General features: G+C 45.3%; 1 protein-coding gene across 1 annotated transcript in view; it reads left to right on the top strand.

Moving 5' to 3' along the window:
* rab3c (RAB3C, member RAS oncogene family) overlaps window positions 1–18,827 on the top strand; it is a 28,107-nt gene extending 9,280 nt beyond the window's left edge. Inside the window, exons 3-5 of the mRNA XM_079553014.1 lie at window positions 3,454–3,572; window positions 15,619–15,743; window positions 18,571–18,827. Coding sequence (XP_079409140.1) covers window positions 3,454–3,572; window positions 15,619–15,743; window positions 18,571–18,761 — 435 coding nt within the window. The 3' untranslated portion in view covers window positions 18,762–18,827. The remainder of the gene's footprint in view (window positions 1–3,453; window positions 3,573–15,618; window positions 15,744–18,570) is intronic.
* The last annotated feature ends 775 nt before the right edge of the window (window positions 18,828–19,602 follow it).

The following is a 19,602-nucleotide window of genomic DNA, read 5'->3' as shown; positions in this document are numbered from 1 at the left end:
AGCTGCTACGTCTGCACATTTGCTGGTTTCTTCACATAAACGTGTTTCTCTGGGGCCGTGTTTTTACTGTTATCTGCATGAGCAATGATTACGAGTACATTAAAATGCCACGGTCAATCAGTTGTCTTTCATTTCCATTCTGAGAAGAGATATTGTTACATGTTGTTGTACTGCATAATGCTACTTCGGTATTCAAAATGCCCGCCGGAACAATGCGTGATGTCATTTGAAACGCATATAGCAGTGGTGACTAACCATGCTATACTGATGCTACGGTCAGCTCGCCCCGTCCTCTACTCTTGGATTGATTTCCCTTTAGCAGTGGACCACACAAAAAAGTTCTTCTAGGAATGCAAGTTCACGGCACTCAGCAGTTTTCCTCACCCCTTGTCTGCTCCTTCTAAGTTCTTATCAAGCACTAGTAGAAAGCTGCTTGAGATTTTAAAGGTCGCTGTCTTAGAATTAAAGACAAAAAAAAACTTGACAGCTAAATACAGGCTCGCAACAATTAGTGAAACAATCGCTGTCAGCCTGGGATCAAACGGATTTACATAATGGTTGTCAGCGCGTTATTATGTTCTAATGCTCATTGTGTGGGGAGGATTTGCCGGCGCGGAGCTGCGATGTGGCAGACTGAAGGTCAGCAGTGTCCCCTGGCGGATCGAGGAGAGGGGTGAGGGGGGGCATTGTTTGAGCCATGTGCGGCCTGACAAAGAGAGACACAGAGAGAAAAGCATTGTGGGAGTAAACAATCGGGTATGTCTTGAATACGCCAAGTGGAGCAGCCAGCACTTCACCAGACGGACGGACCCAACACTCTTGTCGTGGGTGGCGCAAACAGCAACAACAGGGATTCATTAGATGTTATGTAACGCTTGGACGCTGTAAAATTCGCGAAATATAAAGGGGGGGCCGGATGGAGCGCGGGATCCGGAGTTTGCACAATCAGTACTGGCTGTGTTCAAAGAATGCTATCAGTTTGTGTTTGGAGTAAGGTCATCGTCCCCGTTGAGAATTTGTCTTCTGTATTTGACCCATCCTTCAATGCCTTTGAGGAAGCCTGCCAGTTGTCATAGAAAACCCTGTTCGACTCAAACATGGTTACAACAACTTTGGTATATTACGAGTTTAAATACATACATTGGTATCGTTATTAAATAGGCTCTGTGCACAGAAATTCGCATTGTAACAGGATGCTAATGGTTTCCTGCCCTCGCTTTATACACTAGAGAATTAGCCGTGTCTCACTACGATAAATAAAAACAGTATGTGGAAGAAAACATGGAAATAGCAGATGTGCACATGTTCAAGCTATACACAGGATGTAAATACTTCACAGGAGGTGTTTTTAAATGTAGATGTTTTAGCGTTGAAGCTAAAGGGTAATGTCAGTTTGATGCTAGCAGATGCTAAAATAGCGTCACACTCTAAAAAATCTCGAAAACTCTTATTTAAAGGGACTATAGGGAGTTTAAAAAAATTAAAATTATGTATTTTCCTCCCCTTACATGTTCCAGCCATGTCCTAATGTGTAGAATGAGCCCAGACCTGTTCACCACAACTGCCTCTAGAATCCTGCACTGTCACTCAAAATGAGCGTAATATAGAAGGTTCAGTTACACATGTGGCCTGAGGTGGCAGTATTGAGTATGAAATGGCCAACTTGCATCCAGCACCTTTAAAGGGGGTATTATGAGCAATTTCTCTTTCTTTTTACATATTACAATGTTGTTCTCATCAAAGACAAACCTGGAGTTTTGTTTCAAGCCACACGCACATCTTAGAGTAATCTTCAGATCTTTACTGGTGGCTCTTTTTAGCAGTGTGTTGGCATCTTTCAAAAAGCTCCTGAGCGGATAGTGTTTCTTTGTTAATTCATTTTTGTTGAAACAGCTGCAGAGCAAAGGGGAGTAAGAAGAAGGGGTGGGAGTGGCTTATGGGGAAATTATGTGATAATCAGGAAGTGAAGCTACTCGATATCTGGTCTCAGCCGGTCTAGATCAATATTGCATTTGGAGTGTAGGATAGTGATAAGGATGTGTTTGAGACTTATTCGCAGATACTCTTTTTTTGTATCTTTTTTTTAATTGTATTTTGTCTATAGTTTACATTTAAAGTGTGGACAGGAAGTAGTCGTTACCCTACACTAGCCTACAGGAAGTTAGCCAAAAGCATTCAGTGCACAGCCTATACTAGCGCAAATATTATCTCTGAATTAAACATTCTAAGGATTGTTCCTGGGATTGTTTTGATGTGAGGCGGAAGTGCAAAAAGGAGCATCTAAACATTTCTGGATTGTTCCGATACAATATATTTTGTAATTGATCTCGGCCTATACTGTATCTGTCTGTCAACTCTTATTCTATAGCTGTTCCATGTCAGTGTAATAAAATGACATAATGCAAAGTGACGTTGCTCGTGCTATGCCACGCCTTTAAAGCAGTACTAAGTAACGTGTTTACCTTAATAAATCCTTTCCGTAGTCCCTGTGGGGGTAATACAAGTGTTTATGGGATGATCGGAGGGTCTTTCATCTACCCCTGGTGTCTCTGGCCAGAAAACCATGTTTGTAACTTGACTGCCACCGGTCTGGAGTAAGCAATACACACTAATGGAATCACGAAGAAGAAGCTAACATGCTAACGGGCAAAGCTAACTGCGGGCTAACGCCACTTTAAACAGTATTTACAGCCAAGTTTGAGTGAAAAAAAATATTTCCATTGTATAATTGGATGCACAGTAACACTCTACCCCTTCGCCTTTTCTGTCAGCGTAGTATTTACTCTCCAAGACAATTAATATGTTAAAAAAAATCGTAACTTGCTACTACACCTGCAGTTGCACTTAGGGTCTCTAGGGGGAAGAGTTACTTAGTACTGCTTAAGCGACTCTCATGAATATCTAAGGCAGCACACAGCTCTTTACTCCCAATGATACGTGTGTTTCTGTTTCTGAATACCCATGGCTTACGTTTCTTATGGCCGAGTGATCAATGTGATGATGTGAAGAGAAGATCAATCTTATCGGCTAAAACCCAGCACAAATATTATATGGATGCGCAGCTGCAGCGAGGCAGTAACTCTAATGATTATTTCCACATGACGGACCTGTCCAGTTAACCAGCAATAAATGAGTAACAAGGACTGGACGGATGAGATACACTTTCTTGTGCCATGTCTGTCTTGTTTGTGGTATGTGGGATCAATATTACAGGGAAAGTGCATTTGGTTGTGACAAATATCAGAAGATAGGAACCATATGTCTCCAAGCAGACACTGAAGGAGAGTGAGAAAGACTGTGTGGGTTTTTACACAAAAGAGCTTTTATCCTGAAGGAGCAAAGGATCATGGTCAGTGTTGTTCCTTCTGCTTCTATTGCAACACATCGTCAGATGTTAGACCCGTGGCATTTCATTTATCCCACGCTTAATGTGATTTGTGTTGCACCCTGCAGGACACGGCAGGCCAGGAGCGCTACCGGACCATCACCACGGCCTACTACCGCGGCGCCATGGGCTTCATCCTCATGTACGACATCACCAACGAGGAGTCCTTCGGGGCCGTGCAGGACTGGTCAGTTCACTCGTGTTTTATTCTCGAGATGTTTTATTTATATTTAACTCTGTACTACTCGATGTTGCCCAACTATTTGTGTCTGTGTATCAACAGTAAAGCATAATCTTGCCTAATGTGGGCGTATACTTTCAAGTTTCAGCCAAAATGGGTTTCCAAAATACAAACTGTGTGAAAATGTGGAGGATACTTCTGGTAAACTGAAACGCTGTTGGATTGAAGTGTCCCAGGTGAGGGCCATCCGTGTAATGAGAGTGAAAACTTCTGTCAAACACTGAAAAGTCAAAAACTGTTGAAAGCTGGTCAGTGGGCCCTCTTGAAGTTTAAAAAAACAACAACATTGGGATGGGACCACAGAATCATCAAACGTTTTGTTGCCAATAGCCAACAAGGTCAAGAGGTACAGAAAACCCCCCAGCAGCTTTAACTGATCTGAAGCGTCCAGAAGTACAAGGATATCAGTGCTGAGAGTCATCGCCACTGTGAGAAAAGCATAAACCCTTCCTTTGAACAAGACTGTGCCTGGAGTTATCTAAATACAGTTTTAGAAGATTTTATGGGCTGGTGATGTGTCAGAATCTCTCGGTGGACCAGGGGAATGGACCCATGGCTGGATCAGTAATGGACCTAAAGCTCCACTCCGACTCCGGGTCAATGGAGGGCACTTCAGGACAGCTGCTGAAAATGACTGCACTGATAGACACTGCATTATTAGAGGCCCCACTCTTGATTTTTCTGCAGTCTTTGACAGTGTGTGGGGTTTTTCTGTTAACTTGCTTCTTGCAACCCAAGAGGGGAGCCTCCCTCTGACAAGCTTTCAACAGTTTTTGACATTTTGGTGACTTTTCCTTCCCATTTTGTGCAAGAGAAAGACACTGCATAATAATTTTGTACCTGATTCTGAGCGTGGACCTGCTTAGGCCACACTTTCTCTCAATATGGCCATCACCTGGGACGCTTTAGTCCAACAGCCTTTCAGTTTTTTTTTTACAGTTCTATACACCCAAATGTCTTTTGTAACCACAGCACTACCGCTTCCCACTCATAGCACACGTAAGCCGCTATGCTTCAATATACTGTACACATAAACGTAATAGAGTGCAACAGCAGCAGCTTATTGACACGAGATAAAGCAAAGTAAATGTCCCAGCGAGTCCGCAGAGCAACGGTAGCTTTCAATGTCAATGTGTCATGTGCATGGCTAATTTAATCGGAGCAGACTGCATCGGATTATAACAGAGACATCATCCGCCTGGCATGCTCCACAAAACACAATCAATGTCAGGCCTGTAGCGATAAATAAACCACGCGCACGCCCGCCGACGGCAGCGCGGGGGTCGTCTGATCACAGGCAGATGTCGGAGAAGGCCCCGCAGAGAAGACCCTTAGCTTTGGTCTGGGCAGCGGCAAACTCGATGCTCCCTCTCAAATTTTCTCCTGCCTTTGGTGAGAGTAACAGTTCCATTGTTGCAGACCGCACTGTGCCACATCAGCAGCTTACGGCGCTAGCCTGAATGTGCTAATCCTAACAGTGATTAATAGAAAAACCTATATGTCCTCATTTCAGCGCCGCGCAGAAAAAGCCAAGCTGCAAGTTTTTTGGAGGGGGTGGTGTCAGGTTTTAAAGTATCCGCAGTAGAGCCACGCAAACCCAGCCAGCTCGGGAATGATGTGATGATGAGGGGATGCGAGAGAGCGGCGATTTCTGCTTATTAGGAAGGAGTTGTTGTTACCTAAGCTGGGGGCATAGAATGGGTCGAGTGACATGTTCTCGCGAACAAAATCAGAAATGGGCCATCTTGTGACTGACTGGCGAGACTAACCCCAGAAACAACCTCTTTTTTTTAGTTGAGGTGTTTAGCCGTATAGCATTGTTCTCTCCAGTCATTCCCAGAGTTCAGTGGTTAGCATTGATTGTATCACTGTTCCATGTTCAATAAATATTGGTCATGTCATGTTAAAAATGACAGAAACACTGTTGTAAAGGTTTGACCTTTTAGTGACTCAGTGGCGTTATGGGTGCAGCATGGCACCGTTGCTTTCCCTCACATTGGCCTTTGTGACGCTACACGATCAATTGTTTTCTGGGTTGTTACCAGAAACTGGCGATAAACCCTAAAACAATTCATTCTGGAGCATCATAGAGGCCACTGTGAGGGGAAGCGAAGCTGCCATGTTGCACCCATAATTCCACTGAGTCACTAACGTGCATGACGGCACTTCGGACCTGAAGTAAAATCTTTTTGAGTGAATAGGTCTGGGCTCATTCTACACCTTAGGACGATGCTGGAACATGTACAGTTGTAGGGGGAGGAAAATACATAATTTTTTACATTTTTAAACTCCGTATAGTCCCTTTAAAGGAGGAAACAAATGCAATTTGGAAAATCCATGAGCAAATGTCGCTAAGGTCTATAGTCCTATAAAACTGAAATGACATTTGAAAAAACGTTTGTTATTTTCTTGCCAGATATAACATAAGATCAGAGAGTCATGAAATAATTCAAAACACATAAAAACGTTATCAAGGAAATAAGTGTTTTTTCCATTTGATTACATTACACCGGGTTAAAAGGGCCAGTCACAAGATGGCCGCCAGAATTGCCATTGATTAAATCGTATTATTATGGCCATGTCCTATCTAGAGTTTTATTAAAGATCTTTGGATTAACAGTAGAAGAAGAAGTGTGAATGAAGACAAAATACAACAAAGGGAACGTCCATGAAACATAACATGAAAAGCACAAAAATCTATTGAGAAACATTCAGCATTTTATTGTGTTGAAGTGTCCTTTTTACTTGGTGGATGTGCATAGTTTAAACATCCAACTGGCACAAAAATTGACCAAAGCCAAGTATTTTTACTCCGTGACAGGATTAAGCTTAGCAAGGAGGAGCTTTTTGGGATCGGCTACTGCACTGCTAAAAATAGCCTCTCGGGGAAGATTGAGAGATTACTCAAAGATGCATGAGTGGCTTAAAATACAAATCCAGGTATGATTTTGATGAGCTAAAGTCCATTTTTCCTTAATACCCCCTCTTGAAGATGTGCCCGAGATTCTTGAATTAAAACTTTGATCTAGTCCAATCAGACGTCTTATATATAACATACATCTCCATCTCAATGCTTGCACTGAGGTGTTTTTCCCCGGTGTTGTGAGTCCCATACAGAGGTGATTCAGACGGGAGCAGCTGAACAGTGCACAGGCCGGGGAGAACGGTGCACTGTGATGATACATCAGCGTCTAAAATGGAAGCTCCATCCGTCAGGAGGAGAAAGCAGGTTTCTGGGTTAAGGCAGTTGTTCCAGAAACAGCATGTGTTCGCCTGTGCTCCTCCACAAAGGAGCGCGTCTTTGTCTGCCCGTGTGCGCCGCAAATGTCATTCTCACCTTCAGCTATTCCTGTTCTCCAGCAGACTCTTTGACTGTGTGAACGAACAGACAGAGAGAGACAGAGAGGGAGAGTCAGAGAGAGAGAGGAGAGGGGGCAGATGATTAATGAATACATGGTAATATTAGAAACCAAAGGGCCAGTGTTCACTCCGACGGCCTGAAGATGAATTTGAAATACGGAAATAGCAGACAAGGCTGTTTCCGGCATTGGGAGGGCGCTTGGGGCAACTCTGTCTGGGCCCCTCATCACAAAACGCAATTCATTCATTATGAGCTGCAAACGTCCCATATTTATATTTCAAGACTGGGATGTGCTATTGTCTTTTTACATTTTGACGCTTTTCACAAAATGGGGTTTTCCTTTCACTCTTGCAACAATCTCTCCACTTTAGTGGCTCCTACAGGCTCTAAACTTTCCAGTCTTGGACTTAAATATATCTATACAGAGTTTAAAAATGTTAAAATTAAGTATTTTCCTCCCCCTACATGTTCCAACAATGTCCTAAGGTGTAGAATGAGCCCAGACCTGTTCACCACAACTGCCTCAAAAAGGTGTTAATTCGGGTCTGAAGTGCCATCATGCACGAGCTTAATATAGAAGCTGCAGTTACACGTATGACCTGAGGTGGCAGGAGTGAGTATAAAATGGCTAACTTGCATCTAGCCCCATTTAAGTAACATAAAGGGCAGTTTAGAAGTTTAACGTGGCTTCAATATGTTACAAAGGTCTGTTACCAATATCTGATAGTACATTGGAATAACTGATTACTTCGATTAATTATTCGAATTATTCAAAAACTGCTTTAACAAATGCTGAATTATGAATATAGTTTTATACTGAATAAAGATACAAAGACATGGAGAGGAGCAAAGTGGTTCAACAGCCCATAAATACAGAAATCACGGAGAATGCTAACATGATGCCTCATGCTAATGCTAACGGCTAGCTAGCGCCATCTACGACTGCATTTTTTTCCACTTCCGCTGAACAATCTGCTGTGAGAAAATATCCATATGGGCCCGATTTACACTTGACTGTATTTATAGTGTGGTAAATAAGTTCATACTCCTCCAGAAAATGGCTTAAAAGAGTGGAAAATTGTGTTTCCCAAAAGATTCTATTTTCCCCCTTGGCGACTTCTTCCCTTTACTAAATGGATGTTAAAACGATATCCACCTAGAACGCTTTTTGGAGCTTTTCTGCTATTATTTACTATTCTGTATGTGTTATTATCGATGAGTAAGCTGTAAACCTTGTATTATTATTTTTTGCCATACTTCATATTACTTTGGACTGCAGGATTGACACATATTGTTGTGTGACTGTCACTTGTAGGGCAACTGTCTACCTCTCAGTCGTCACTGAGCCGTACCCGCCTGACAGTTACTTCCTTGTAGATTGGTACGAGCCGCCGCCGCAGAGGAGGGGGAGATGAAGTGCCCTCTGCTGTGAGCTATAATGGTCCTCACATCTTTTCAGCACCATATTATTTTTTAAAAGGCTGTCAGACATTTTGATGAAGCGCTTCTGTGTCCGCAGCCACATACAGAGGTCTGAAACCGGCCCAGGAGGTCTAAACGCAGAACCCAACCAGGAATAAGACCGGGCTGAACCATAACAGCTGACTTATGGCAGGAAGAGACAACACAAGAGTGGGAAAAAAATGGCTTTACACCAAAGGATAACTTGGATTAAATAGGGATAAGAATTATATAATTATTAAAACATTTACAAACCAGGTCATTTTGAAATCGCTAACCATTATTAGGTTTATACAGACTCTGCCCCAGTGGTTGAGCGAACTAAAGCAGTCACGATATGAAGGTCGATATATTGAGGCAGGAAAATATTGCAGTAAACAACATTATTGAAGACCATTTAATGACACAGAAACTGAAACTCTAAAGCCTGAATATTACAGTAAAAGCTTCGTTCGAAAAAGTACTTTCTCTTAAAGGGGCTAGATGCAAGTTGCTCATTTTGTACCCACTACTGCCACCTCAGGTCATACGTGTAACTGCAGCTTCTATATCAAGCTTGTGCATGACGGCACTTCTGACCTGAAGTAACAACTTTTTGAGTGACAGTGCAGGATTTTAGAGGCAGTTGTGGTGAACAGGTCTGAGCTCATTCTGCACATTAGGACATGGCTGGAACATGTAGGGGGAGGGATATACATAATTTAAAAATGTTTAAACTAGTGCCTTTAAGATATCCCACAATAAACATGAAATACAATAAAACACAACTCACAGTACAACATAAAAAATGGGGAATAAATCAAATAAATGAACAAATGATAAATATTGATCCCAAAAAGATATTGTTTACCTGTCTGAACAATAAGTGGATATAGTAATGATGGTATTAGAGATTCATTAAGGAAACAGTAAACATGGACATAATGGACTAAGACTAAAGATGAAATTGGTGAAGGCGCAGATTAGCAGCCTTGATAAATGAAATTATACACAGCGCTACATTAGGCACTCAAAGTGCTTTACATAAAGTAACCCGCTCACCTGTCTGTGCCACTGTCTTTGCTTCCGTCAGTCTACCACAGGGCAGCTGTGGCTACAAACGTAGCTTACCCTCACTGGAATATGGTGCAAATTAGTAATGCATGAAATTGTGAAGCACCTTTTAGCTTCACCAGTGTCTGCGTACATTGGTGTATGAATGAGAGTATGAATGGGTGAGTGGATCCTTGCTGTAAAGCGCTTTGAGTGCCTAATGTAGGTGGAAAAGCGCTATATAAGTTGAGACCATTTACCATTTACCTTTTAGCGTCTGGACAAGCTTTATTAAACAAATGCATTATTATTAAGCCTTATTCAGTCAGGTTAAGCCTGTTTTAAACTAAAACCACATTTACCTAATCCAAGGCTAGATGAAAAAACATAATAAGCAGGACTAAAACACTGCAAAAGGTCGGTCTGACACTGTTTCAATAGCAAGAACCAACAACACACATGTCGACCCTCAGTCGAATCCATCCTTTCTCTCTCCGTTTTGCCTTTCCCCGAGGCGTTAAATCCACTCTGCTCTCTCCCTCCTTCTTTGTGACAAGGTTGAGAAAAAAAAAGGTTTCTATGGCAACATCTTCTTCCCGCTCTGCATTAGACCAATGACGTGCACATTTCCAGCCCATGACTAAGACAAATGGAAGCGTATTATCGCTCATGCAGTTTGTACAATAATTGAATAGATGGCTACACAAATGTATTATTGTACAGTGTATCATATCAGCCAAATATAAAGATGTTTAGTTGCAAAAAGCACAGTTAATCTTATCTATTGTGTTACGTAATACTTTAGCTGAGCTTTTTAAATTCAGCTTTAGTCATTCTAAGTTTTGGTTATGGAGTTCATGAAAATATAAAAATTGAAGCTCATACAGAAGGCGCCAAATCCATGACCTTGACTTTATTCTACATTATTCTGGAAAACCCTTTCATGTGTGTGACATGTTACAATGTCGTGTTTCATCACTGTTGTCTTTTCCAACAACCTACAATGGATTTGTTTGCATAGTTTCCGCTCTCCAATTGCCTTTGTCTTTGCTATTATTCAACTTCAAAGCAAGCTGTTATCTATATTCTTTAGCTTCCATCCATCCATCCATCCATTTTCTTCCGCTTTATCCGGGGCCGGGTCGCGGGGGCAGCAGTCTCAGCAGAGATGCCCAAACTTCCCGATCCACACACACCTCCTCCAGCTGTTCTGGGGGGACCCCGAGGCGACACCAGGCCAGCTCGGAGACATAGTCCCACCACCGTGTCCTGGGTCTTCCACGAGGCCTTGTCCCACTAGGACATGCCTGGAACACCTCCCGCGGGAGGCGACCAGGAGGCATCCGGAACAGATGCCCGAGCCACCTCAGCTGGCTCCTTTCGACGTGAAGGAGCAGCGACTCTACTCCGAGCTCCTCCCGGGTAGCTGAGCTCCTCACCCGATCTCGGAGGGTGCGCCCAGCCACCCTGCGAAGGAAACTCATTTCGGCCGCTTGTATTCGCGATCTTGTCCTTTCGGTCATTACCCAAATCTCATGACCATAGGTGAGGGTGGGAACGTAGATCGATCGGTAAATCGAGAGCTTTGCCCTCCGACTCAGCTCCCTCTTCACCACGACAGACCGATACAGCGACCGCATCACTGCTGACGCCGCACCGATCCGTCTGTCGATCTCACGCTCCATCCGTCCCTCACTCGTGAACAAGATCCCGAGATACTTGAACTCCTCCACTTGAGGCAAGGACTCCCCACCGACCTGAAGAGGGGAAGCCACCTTTTTCCGGTGGAGAACCATGGCCTCGGATTTGGAGGTGCTGATTCTCATCCCGGCCGCTACACACTCGGCTGCAAACCGCCCCAGAGCGTGCTGGAGGTCCTGGTTCGTTGAAGCCATCAGAACAACATCGTCCGCAAACAGCAGAGATGAGACTCTGAGGCTCCCAAACCGGACACCCTCCGGCCCCTGGCTGCGCCTAGAAATTCTGTCCATAAAAGTAATGAACAGAACCGGTGACAAAGGGCAGCCCTGGCGGAGACCAACACGCACCGGGAACAGGTCTGACTTACTGCCGGCTATGCGAACCAAGCTCCTGCTGCGGTCATACAGGGAACGGACAGCCCTTAACAGAGGGCCCCGGACCCCATACTCCCGGAGCACCCCCCACAGGGCACCACGAGGGACGCGGTCGAACGCTTTCTCCAGGTCCACAAAACACATGTGGACTGGTTGGGCGAACTCCCATGAACCCTCAAGCACCCGACGGAGGGTATAGAGTTGGTCCAGTGTGCCACGACCAGGACGAAAACCGCATTGTTCCTCCTGGATCCGAGGTTCAACTATCGGCCGGATCCTCCTCTCCAGCACCCTGGAGTAGACCTTACCGGGGAGGCTAAGGAGGGTGATTCCTCTGTAATTGGAACACACCCTCCGATCCCCCTTCTTAAAGAGAGGGACCACCACCCCGGTCTGCCAATCCAGGGGCACTGTCCCCGACCGCCACGCGATGTTGCAGAGACGTGTCAGCCAAGACAGTCCTACAACATCCAGAGACTTAAGGTACTCAGGGCGAATCTCATCCACCCCCGGAGCCTTGCCACCGAGGAGCTTTCTCACCACCTCGGTGACTTCAGCCCCGGTGATGGGCGAGCCCACCTCCGAGCCCCCAGCCTCTGCTTCCTCATTGGAAGACGTGACGACGGGATTGAGGAGGTCCTCGAAGTACTCCTTCCACCGCCCGACGACATCCCCAGTCGAGGTCAGCAGCCCCCCACCCGCACTGTAAACAGTGTTGGTGAAGCACTGCTTCCCCCTCCTGAGGCGCCGGATGGTTTGCCAGAATCTCTTCGAGGCCGACCGATAGTCTTCCTCCATGGCCTCCCCGAACTCCTCCCAGACACGAGTTTTTGCCTCTGCGACCGCCCGAGCCGCAGCACGCTTGGCCTGCCGGTACCTCTCAGCTGCCTCAGGAGTCCCACAAGCCAACAAGGCCAGGTAGGACTCCTTCTTCAGCTTGACGGCATCCCTTACTTCCGGGCGCCACCACCGGGTTCGGGGATTGCCGCCGCGACAGGCACCAGAGACCTTACGGCCACAACTACGAGCAGCCGCATCGACAATGGAGGAGGAGAACAGAGTCCACTCTGACTCCATGTCCCCCGCCTCCCCCGGAATCTGGGTGAAGCTCTTCCGGAGGTGGGAGTTGAAGACCCCACTGACAGAGGGATCCGCCAGACGTTCCCAGCAGACCCTTACGACACGCTTGGGCCTGCCAGGTCTGACCGGCTTCCTCCCCTGCCAGCGGATCCAGCTCACCACCAGGTGGTGATCGGTTGACAGCTCAGCCCCTCTCTTCACCCGAGTGTCCGAGACACGCGGCCGGAGATCAGATGACACAACTACAAAGTCGATCATCGACCTCCTGCCTAGGGTGTCCTGGTGCCACGTGCACTTATGGACACCCTTGTGCTCGAACATGGTGTTCGTTATGGACAAACCGTGACTAGCACAGAAGTCCAATAACAGAACACCACTCGGGTTCAGATCGGGGAGGCCGTTCCTCCCAATCACTCCCTCCCAGGTCTCACTGTCGTTACCCACGTGGGCGTTGAAGTCCCCCAGCAGAACAGTGGAGTCCCCAGTCGGAGCACTATCTAGTACCCCTCCCAGGGACTCCAAGAAGGCCGGGTACTCTGCACCGATGTTGGGCCCGTAGGCCGAGACAACGGTGAGAGACCTGTCCCCGACCCGAAGGCGTAGGGACGCGACCCTCTCGTCCACCGGGGTGAACTCCAACACGTGACGGCTGAGCTGGGGGGATATGAGCAAACCCACCCCAGCCCGCCGCCTCTCCCCGCGGGCAACTCCAGAAAAATGGAGAGTCCAGCCTCTCTCCAGGAGTTGGGATCCGGAACCCAAGCTGTGCGTGGAGGTGAGCCCGACTATATCTAGCCGGTATCTCTCAACCTCCCGCACAAGCTCAGGCTCCTTCCCCCCCAGCGAGGTGACGTTCCATGTCCCGAACGCCAGAAGCTGCGCATGTGGACCAGGTCGTCGTGGCACCCGGCCTCGACTGCCACCCAGTCCTCTCTGCACCCGACCCCTACGGATCCCTCTGCGGGTGGTGAGTCCACAGGAGGGCGGGCCCACGCCGTCTCTTCGGGCTGTACCCGGCCGGGCCCCGTGGGCAAAGGCCCGGCCACCAGGCGCTCGAGTTCGAGCCCCAACCCCAGGCCTGGCTCCAGGGTGGGGCCCCGGCTGCGCCATGCCGGGCGGCGTCACGGTCCTTGTTCTTTCATTGTCCATAGGAGTCTTGTGAGCTGCTCTTCGTCTGACCCGTCTCCTCGGACCTGTTTGCCATGGGAGACCCTACCAGGGGCATAAAGCCCCAGACAACATAGCTCCTCGGGTCATTCGGGTACTCAAACAACCCCACCACGTTAAGGTGGCAGCTCATGGGGGTTGATTCTTTAGCTTTTTCTTGTTTAATTAAGCTTCCCTGGGGTTTTGCATTGATTGCATTAAACAACCGAAGCTGATCAATATATTATATATATGGTACAGAACCAGGTATGGGCAATAACATTGGGGTTTCATACTTGTCTGGGGGCCGGGTCAATCGCAGTTTGGGGGTTGTTAAAGCAGTACTAAGTAACGTGTTTACCTTAATAAATCCTTTCCGTAGTCCCTCTGGGGGTAATACAAGTGTTTATGGGATGCTTGGAAGGTCTTTCATCTCCCCCTGGTGTCTCTGGCCAGAAAACCATGTTTGCAACTTGACTGCCAACGGACCAGAGCAACCAATACACACTAATAGAATCACGAAGAAGAAGCTAACATGCTAACGGGCAAAGCTAACTGCGGGCTAGCGTCACTTTAAACAGTATTTACAGCCAAGTTTGGGTGAAAAAAATGTATTTCCATTGTATAATTGGATGCACAATATCCCTCTCTCCCTTCGCCTTTAATGTCAACATAGTATTCACTCTCCAAGACAATTAATACGTTAAAAAATCCCAACTTGCTACAATACCTGCAAGAGTTACTTAGTACTGCTTTAAACAAGCACAAAATGGACTGTAATCACCTGATTTACATAAATAAACAGCAACATGGCAGCTTTCATTGAATACCTTTCTGTATGTCAGTGAGAACAGTGTTGGTCACCTTTTTAAGATAATGCTTCAAAGATTGTGGTGGCTGTTCTCAGAAACGATCAAAATCACCTGTAATACTTAATGGGCCGGATTGAAAAGCCGCAAGTGGCCCTCGGGCCTTGGTCTCTGCACTAAACGTCAACAAAGTATATCTCTGATACAACATTTTGAATTAACACATAATTTATATTCCTTTATCTTTTAAATTAGCTTGTACACTTGGATGTGAGCCATGGCACAGACAGTTGCAAAATAAGCACGATTACTTACACATAACAGGGAAAATTGGACTGAATCAGGACTAAATGAGGACTGAGCGCTTGAAGACAAAAACAAATTAGGTCTAGTATTCAAATATTAGACCTGTAGATTGGGATGAAGATTGTTACAATGAAAAACGTCTGATTGCCCATCACACACATGGCATCTTGATGAATCTTGATCTGTGTTTTTATTTTTAGTGTTGGTGCAGAAGCTGACCCACATAACTGGTCAGGAGCATTCTGACCGGAGCTGGACAGAACATCTTGCTTCCTGCTGGCCTACTTTCACTGGAAGCGCCATTTCACTTTAGTTACTAATGCAGACAGACAAAGGACCCAGACAGAGTCTTTTCAAGTGGAACTGTTCTTTCTTTCTTTTAACTTTCCCACATTGTCGCCCTTCCATTTGATGCATTTTTTGGAGGGGGGTTATTTTTGATTTTCTAAGCCACGCTTGTTTGGAATGACGTATTTCAAGGGTGAAGTCCAAATACAAATAATGACCCACTTTTTGTCTGGCCGGCAATGACTCAGTTTCCTCCATGAGAAGCCATACATGCATAATGTAATCCAGCATGTTCAAATCTGCTTTGATGCAACAGGAATATAAACAATATTAGAGATTTATTTACATTCCTGTTAAATTGAATTGCAATTTGGGTTCAATCTTGATTAATTTAGCAATTCTGATAAATATTTGTCATGTTGTCTGTCTCACAGGTCGACCCAGATAAAGACCTACTCGTGGGACAACGCACAGGTGGTGTTGGCCGGAAACAAGTGCGACATGGAGGAGGAGAGAGTGGTGTCGGTGGACAGCGGCCGACTGCTGGCAGAACAGCTGGGTATGACCACAGACACGTGACCGTTTATTCCTCTCATCTCCCAACATTTCCCTCAACGTTGCACACAAGCTTTTGGGAAATGAGTTAATTCAGTTGGTGCGGGTAATGAGAAAAAGGGTTTTCAATTAAATTAACTGTATCTCCTTAATCCAAACCTTGGCATCCATTTCTTCATTCACTCGCTACGGTGGTTAGCGTTCTTTTGATAATTCGGATAAGCACCATTTATTGGGAATGCTAATTGAATTTAAGATGTAATTTATTTTATTTTCAGAGGGTTTTTTTGCCACCATATTGGAAACACAGTAATTTGTGAATACAAGTGAAAGCAAAAAAAAGGTCTAAATCAGCGCGATGTTTTCTTATGCCGGTCGAGGTCATGATACTGCACGTCAGGCTTGTCAAGCTGGCAGCATTTTGCCCATGAGATGATTTAATCCGGCCCCTGGCTTGTACGGAACAAATACCTGAGAAAAAATTCCCCCAAAAAAGTAAGTCTCTTGCCTATTCCTGTGCGGAATTATGAATATTCAAGGAAATAACCAGCATGCTCAGCTCATTCCAGCCACTAGGGGGCAACCTAAAATAAATAAATAATAATTCCACACGTGCCCAGCAGAGGGCACTGATATAAAAAGAGCTCAGGATACAAACAGCACATAATAGCCCCGTGGTAAATGGTCAGTCTGCCCCAAGGCAGCTGTGACTACAATAGCAACTTACCACAACAGAGTCAATGAATAATGACTGCAGTAAAATGACTACAGTGTACTCTGAGAAACTTGTGACACAGGCTTGTGAAGCGCAATACACATTATACGCGGCCCCGCAAGGAAGCTGGATTTTGACCCACGACCCAAATGAATTTGACACCCCTGCTGTACATGCACCCAAAACATGATCAATCCACATGAAGAATCAGAATGTGCAGAAGGTATTGTGTGAGCTAGAAATGAGTTTGAGCTGCAGCTAGTTTTTTTTTCAATGAGCACAACATTTTCAGAGAACTCTGGTTACAGGGCCGAAATACAAACTAAAGACATAGTAAGACAAGTTCATAGGATAAGTCAAAGATAAGAAAACAGTCTTTACCATGACCACATATTTAAATAAGAAACTATAATTGGGTACAATGGAGTGTTGATGATTTTTAACTGTGAACTGTGCGTGATGTAATTTGCACCTTCCAGGTTCTGTCTGCAACCAGATGTTCGGGTGGTGAGACGAGGTGTGATACTGAAAGTAGCTTTACGAGATCTGGAAACACCTTCTCAGAGCCAGAAAGCAGGGCAAGACTGGCAGAAAAAAATCGGCCTGGGACTTTTGGGTCAAGACCGGCCGTCTTAAAGAAATCACATATTCAGTGCAATAGTCAAGGCTATTAGCAATAAAATACAATAAGCTCTGGAACTAAAATAGAATAATCTGCAAAACCGAGGACAGAAACTGCGTGTTGTTTCTGCCGAATTCAAGCTAACACCTCAAACCACTCACGACTTCTATCGTGTCGTTAACAACTTGGTGGAACATTTGTAAAATGAAGGAGGTTCCTTTCACAACTTCAACCCAAAAAAACTTCCCAAAACCAATCAAATGATCACACAGTAGATTTAGGAAATGAAATGGTCAAACACACCGTAGAGTTAGGGAGGTGTGGAGTGAAAATAGAAGTCCCAAAAAGGCAAAAACATTGAAAATCCTTCCAATGGAAACAAGAATCTTTTTTTTACTAGCCAGACATAAAGCCAGACTGACTTTATTGATGTATTTATAGATACAAATAAAGACAGTCGGGAATTGTGGTAATAGGATGCAATTTCCAAATCGAGACTGGAGGCGGGGATAATGATCACAGTTTGAACAAGAGTGAACCAATCAAACACAAAGCGAACTATGCTTTGCGTTTACGTCCTCCGCCATGATCGTTTGTCATCCACACGTGCAGTCGAGTAAATGTTCCAGTGTAAGCCCTCAGAGCATACTGAGATATGTTCTTACCTGAGCTTAGATGAGCCCTCAGTCACGCATAATGACCAAAGATGTTGTTAGCATTTGGCCTCTCCCAATGTATTCCTATAGCTCCAAACGGGGATGAAGTTGGAAGCTACCACGCTCTTCCACGGGCACAAAGACCAGACAGATACGCATCAACGTGTCTAGTCTCAGGTAAGAACATATCTCAGTATGTAAAAACGGTGGCCTGTTCCTTTAAGGACAAGTCCAGCTCATTTAAAACAGAAGAAAGGGCACTGGTAAAAGATTGTTGTGTCGCGGTCGCCACTGGTTGATTGAAAATCCTAGCACGGAAGATGACGCACTGTTGCCTCCTGTGCTATGATTGGCTTGTCTTGGTTTTGCCGGAGTCCGCAAGATTCAAATCGCACAATTCCAGACTGTATCCCCATGTATCTCTAGGTTCTGTGGGTCCTGGAGAGTGTTACAATAAACTCTTTCTACTTATATTAGCAAAAATGATGTGGAGCAAGTGCAATGTTATATCCCAGAGGCCCATTGGCCATGATATACAGTATGAGATTATCTGGGAACCATAACTCAAGAAAGCACCAATGAAGGGTTATAAAAGGCATCAATAATTATCTTAACGTCAATGCATCTTGCAGTTTCTATTGTGGGCCGATGTGGTGCAGTGCAAGCCTGTTTACTTCCAAAACTTCGTCAGCCGACCTGGAAAACTCCCGATGGCCGGTCCAGTCCGGCCAGAAAGCGCGGCTCCATGTAGAATGACCTCGGAATCCGTGTAAAGGTTTTCAAGAACTGCACTTCCCAACCTCTTCTCTGCATTTTTTTCCTTCCTTTCTTTCACCAGGTTTCGAGTTCTTCGAAACGAGCGCCAAAGACAACATCAACGTGAAGCAGACGTTCGAGCGCCTGGTGGACCTCATCTGTGACAAGATGTCCGAAAGCTTGGACAGTGATCCCGCCGTGACCTCCGGAGCCCCCACCGCCAAACTGACAGACACCGCCCCTCCGCTGCAACAACAGGGGTGCAACTGTTAGTGACTGTATAAGCCTATCCTCCAGCATTACTACTCCCGCTAGCGACGCTTCACCGGACACTTCAAACCCTCTTCAGTAGTGACCTGTACAAGCCCATAAACTGACGGGCAGGTAGATATCTATTGTAAACAACATAGAATTAAACACATAGACAGATTCTCACTATTGGCCGTACAATTAGACGAGGTTTGTTCCGATACCTTTACAGATCCGACGTCGATTCTCAGGCTCAGTGTGGCTCCTGATACTGCGCGATAGTCAGATATGGCGTGGTGTAAAAAGAAGGTGTAAAACCACTTGCATTCATGGGTTCTCTGTCAGAAAACTTCAGCCTCGCATCGGATCAGTGCCGTATCGGAACAACTCCACATCCAACCCATCACTGGTAATGTCCATAGTAATGCTGTACAGTGAAACTTAAGACCTTTAATCTTGATGTCCTAAAGTAATATAAGAAATAGTCTGTGAGCTTTGAGAACTTTCTCCTCCTTTTATTTTTGTACAGTGTTCTTTTCTAGGTTTTGTTTTGTCTCCAGAAGCTGCCTGGTGTCTTTCGTTCGTGCCCTATAAGATGTAGCAGCTTTCATCGCAGCATCGTGTGGTTGTTGATTCCTGTAATAGAAACGATAGAGTGAGTGCGTTAAAACATGATAATCCAGAAGAGTTTCGCCATTGAATAATAATCTACCTTGGATTAAGTGGCCTTTTATAGCATCTCCCACTCGGCCTCTGGAAGTCCCTCTGTCCTGCTTCTTTGCTGAGCGAACCCAGTGTGTTCAAGTCGATGTGAAAAGTAGTCTGAAATGTTTGCCGTCCGTAGATGTCCGTGAAGTTGCTATTA

This window comes from Gobius niger (genome assembly GCF_951799975.1).
Source record: "Gobius niger genome assembly, chromosome: 1".
Taxonomy (NCBI): domain Eukaryota; kingdom Metazoa; phylum Chordata; class Actinopteri; order Gobiiformes; family Gobiidae; genus Gobius; species Gobius niger.
This window is presented reverse-complemented; position numbering and strand designations above follow the sequence as displayed.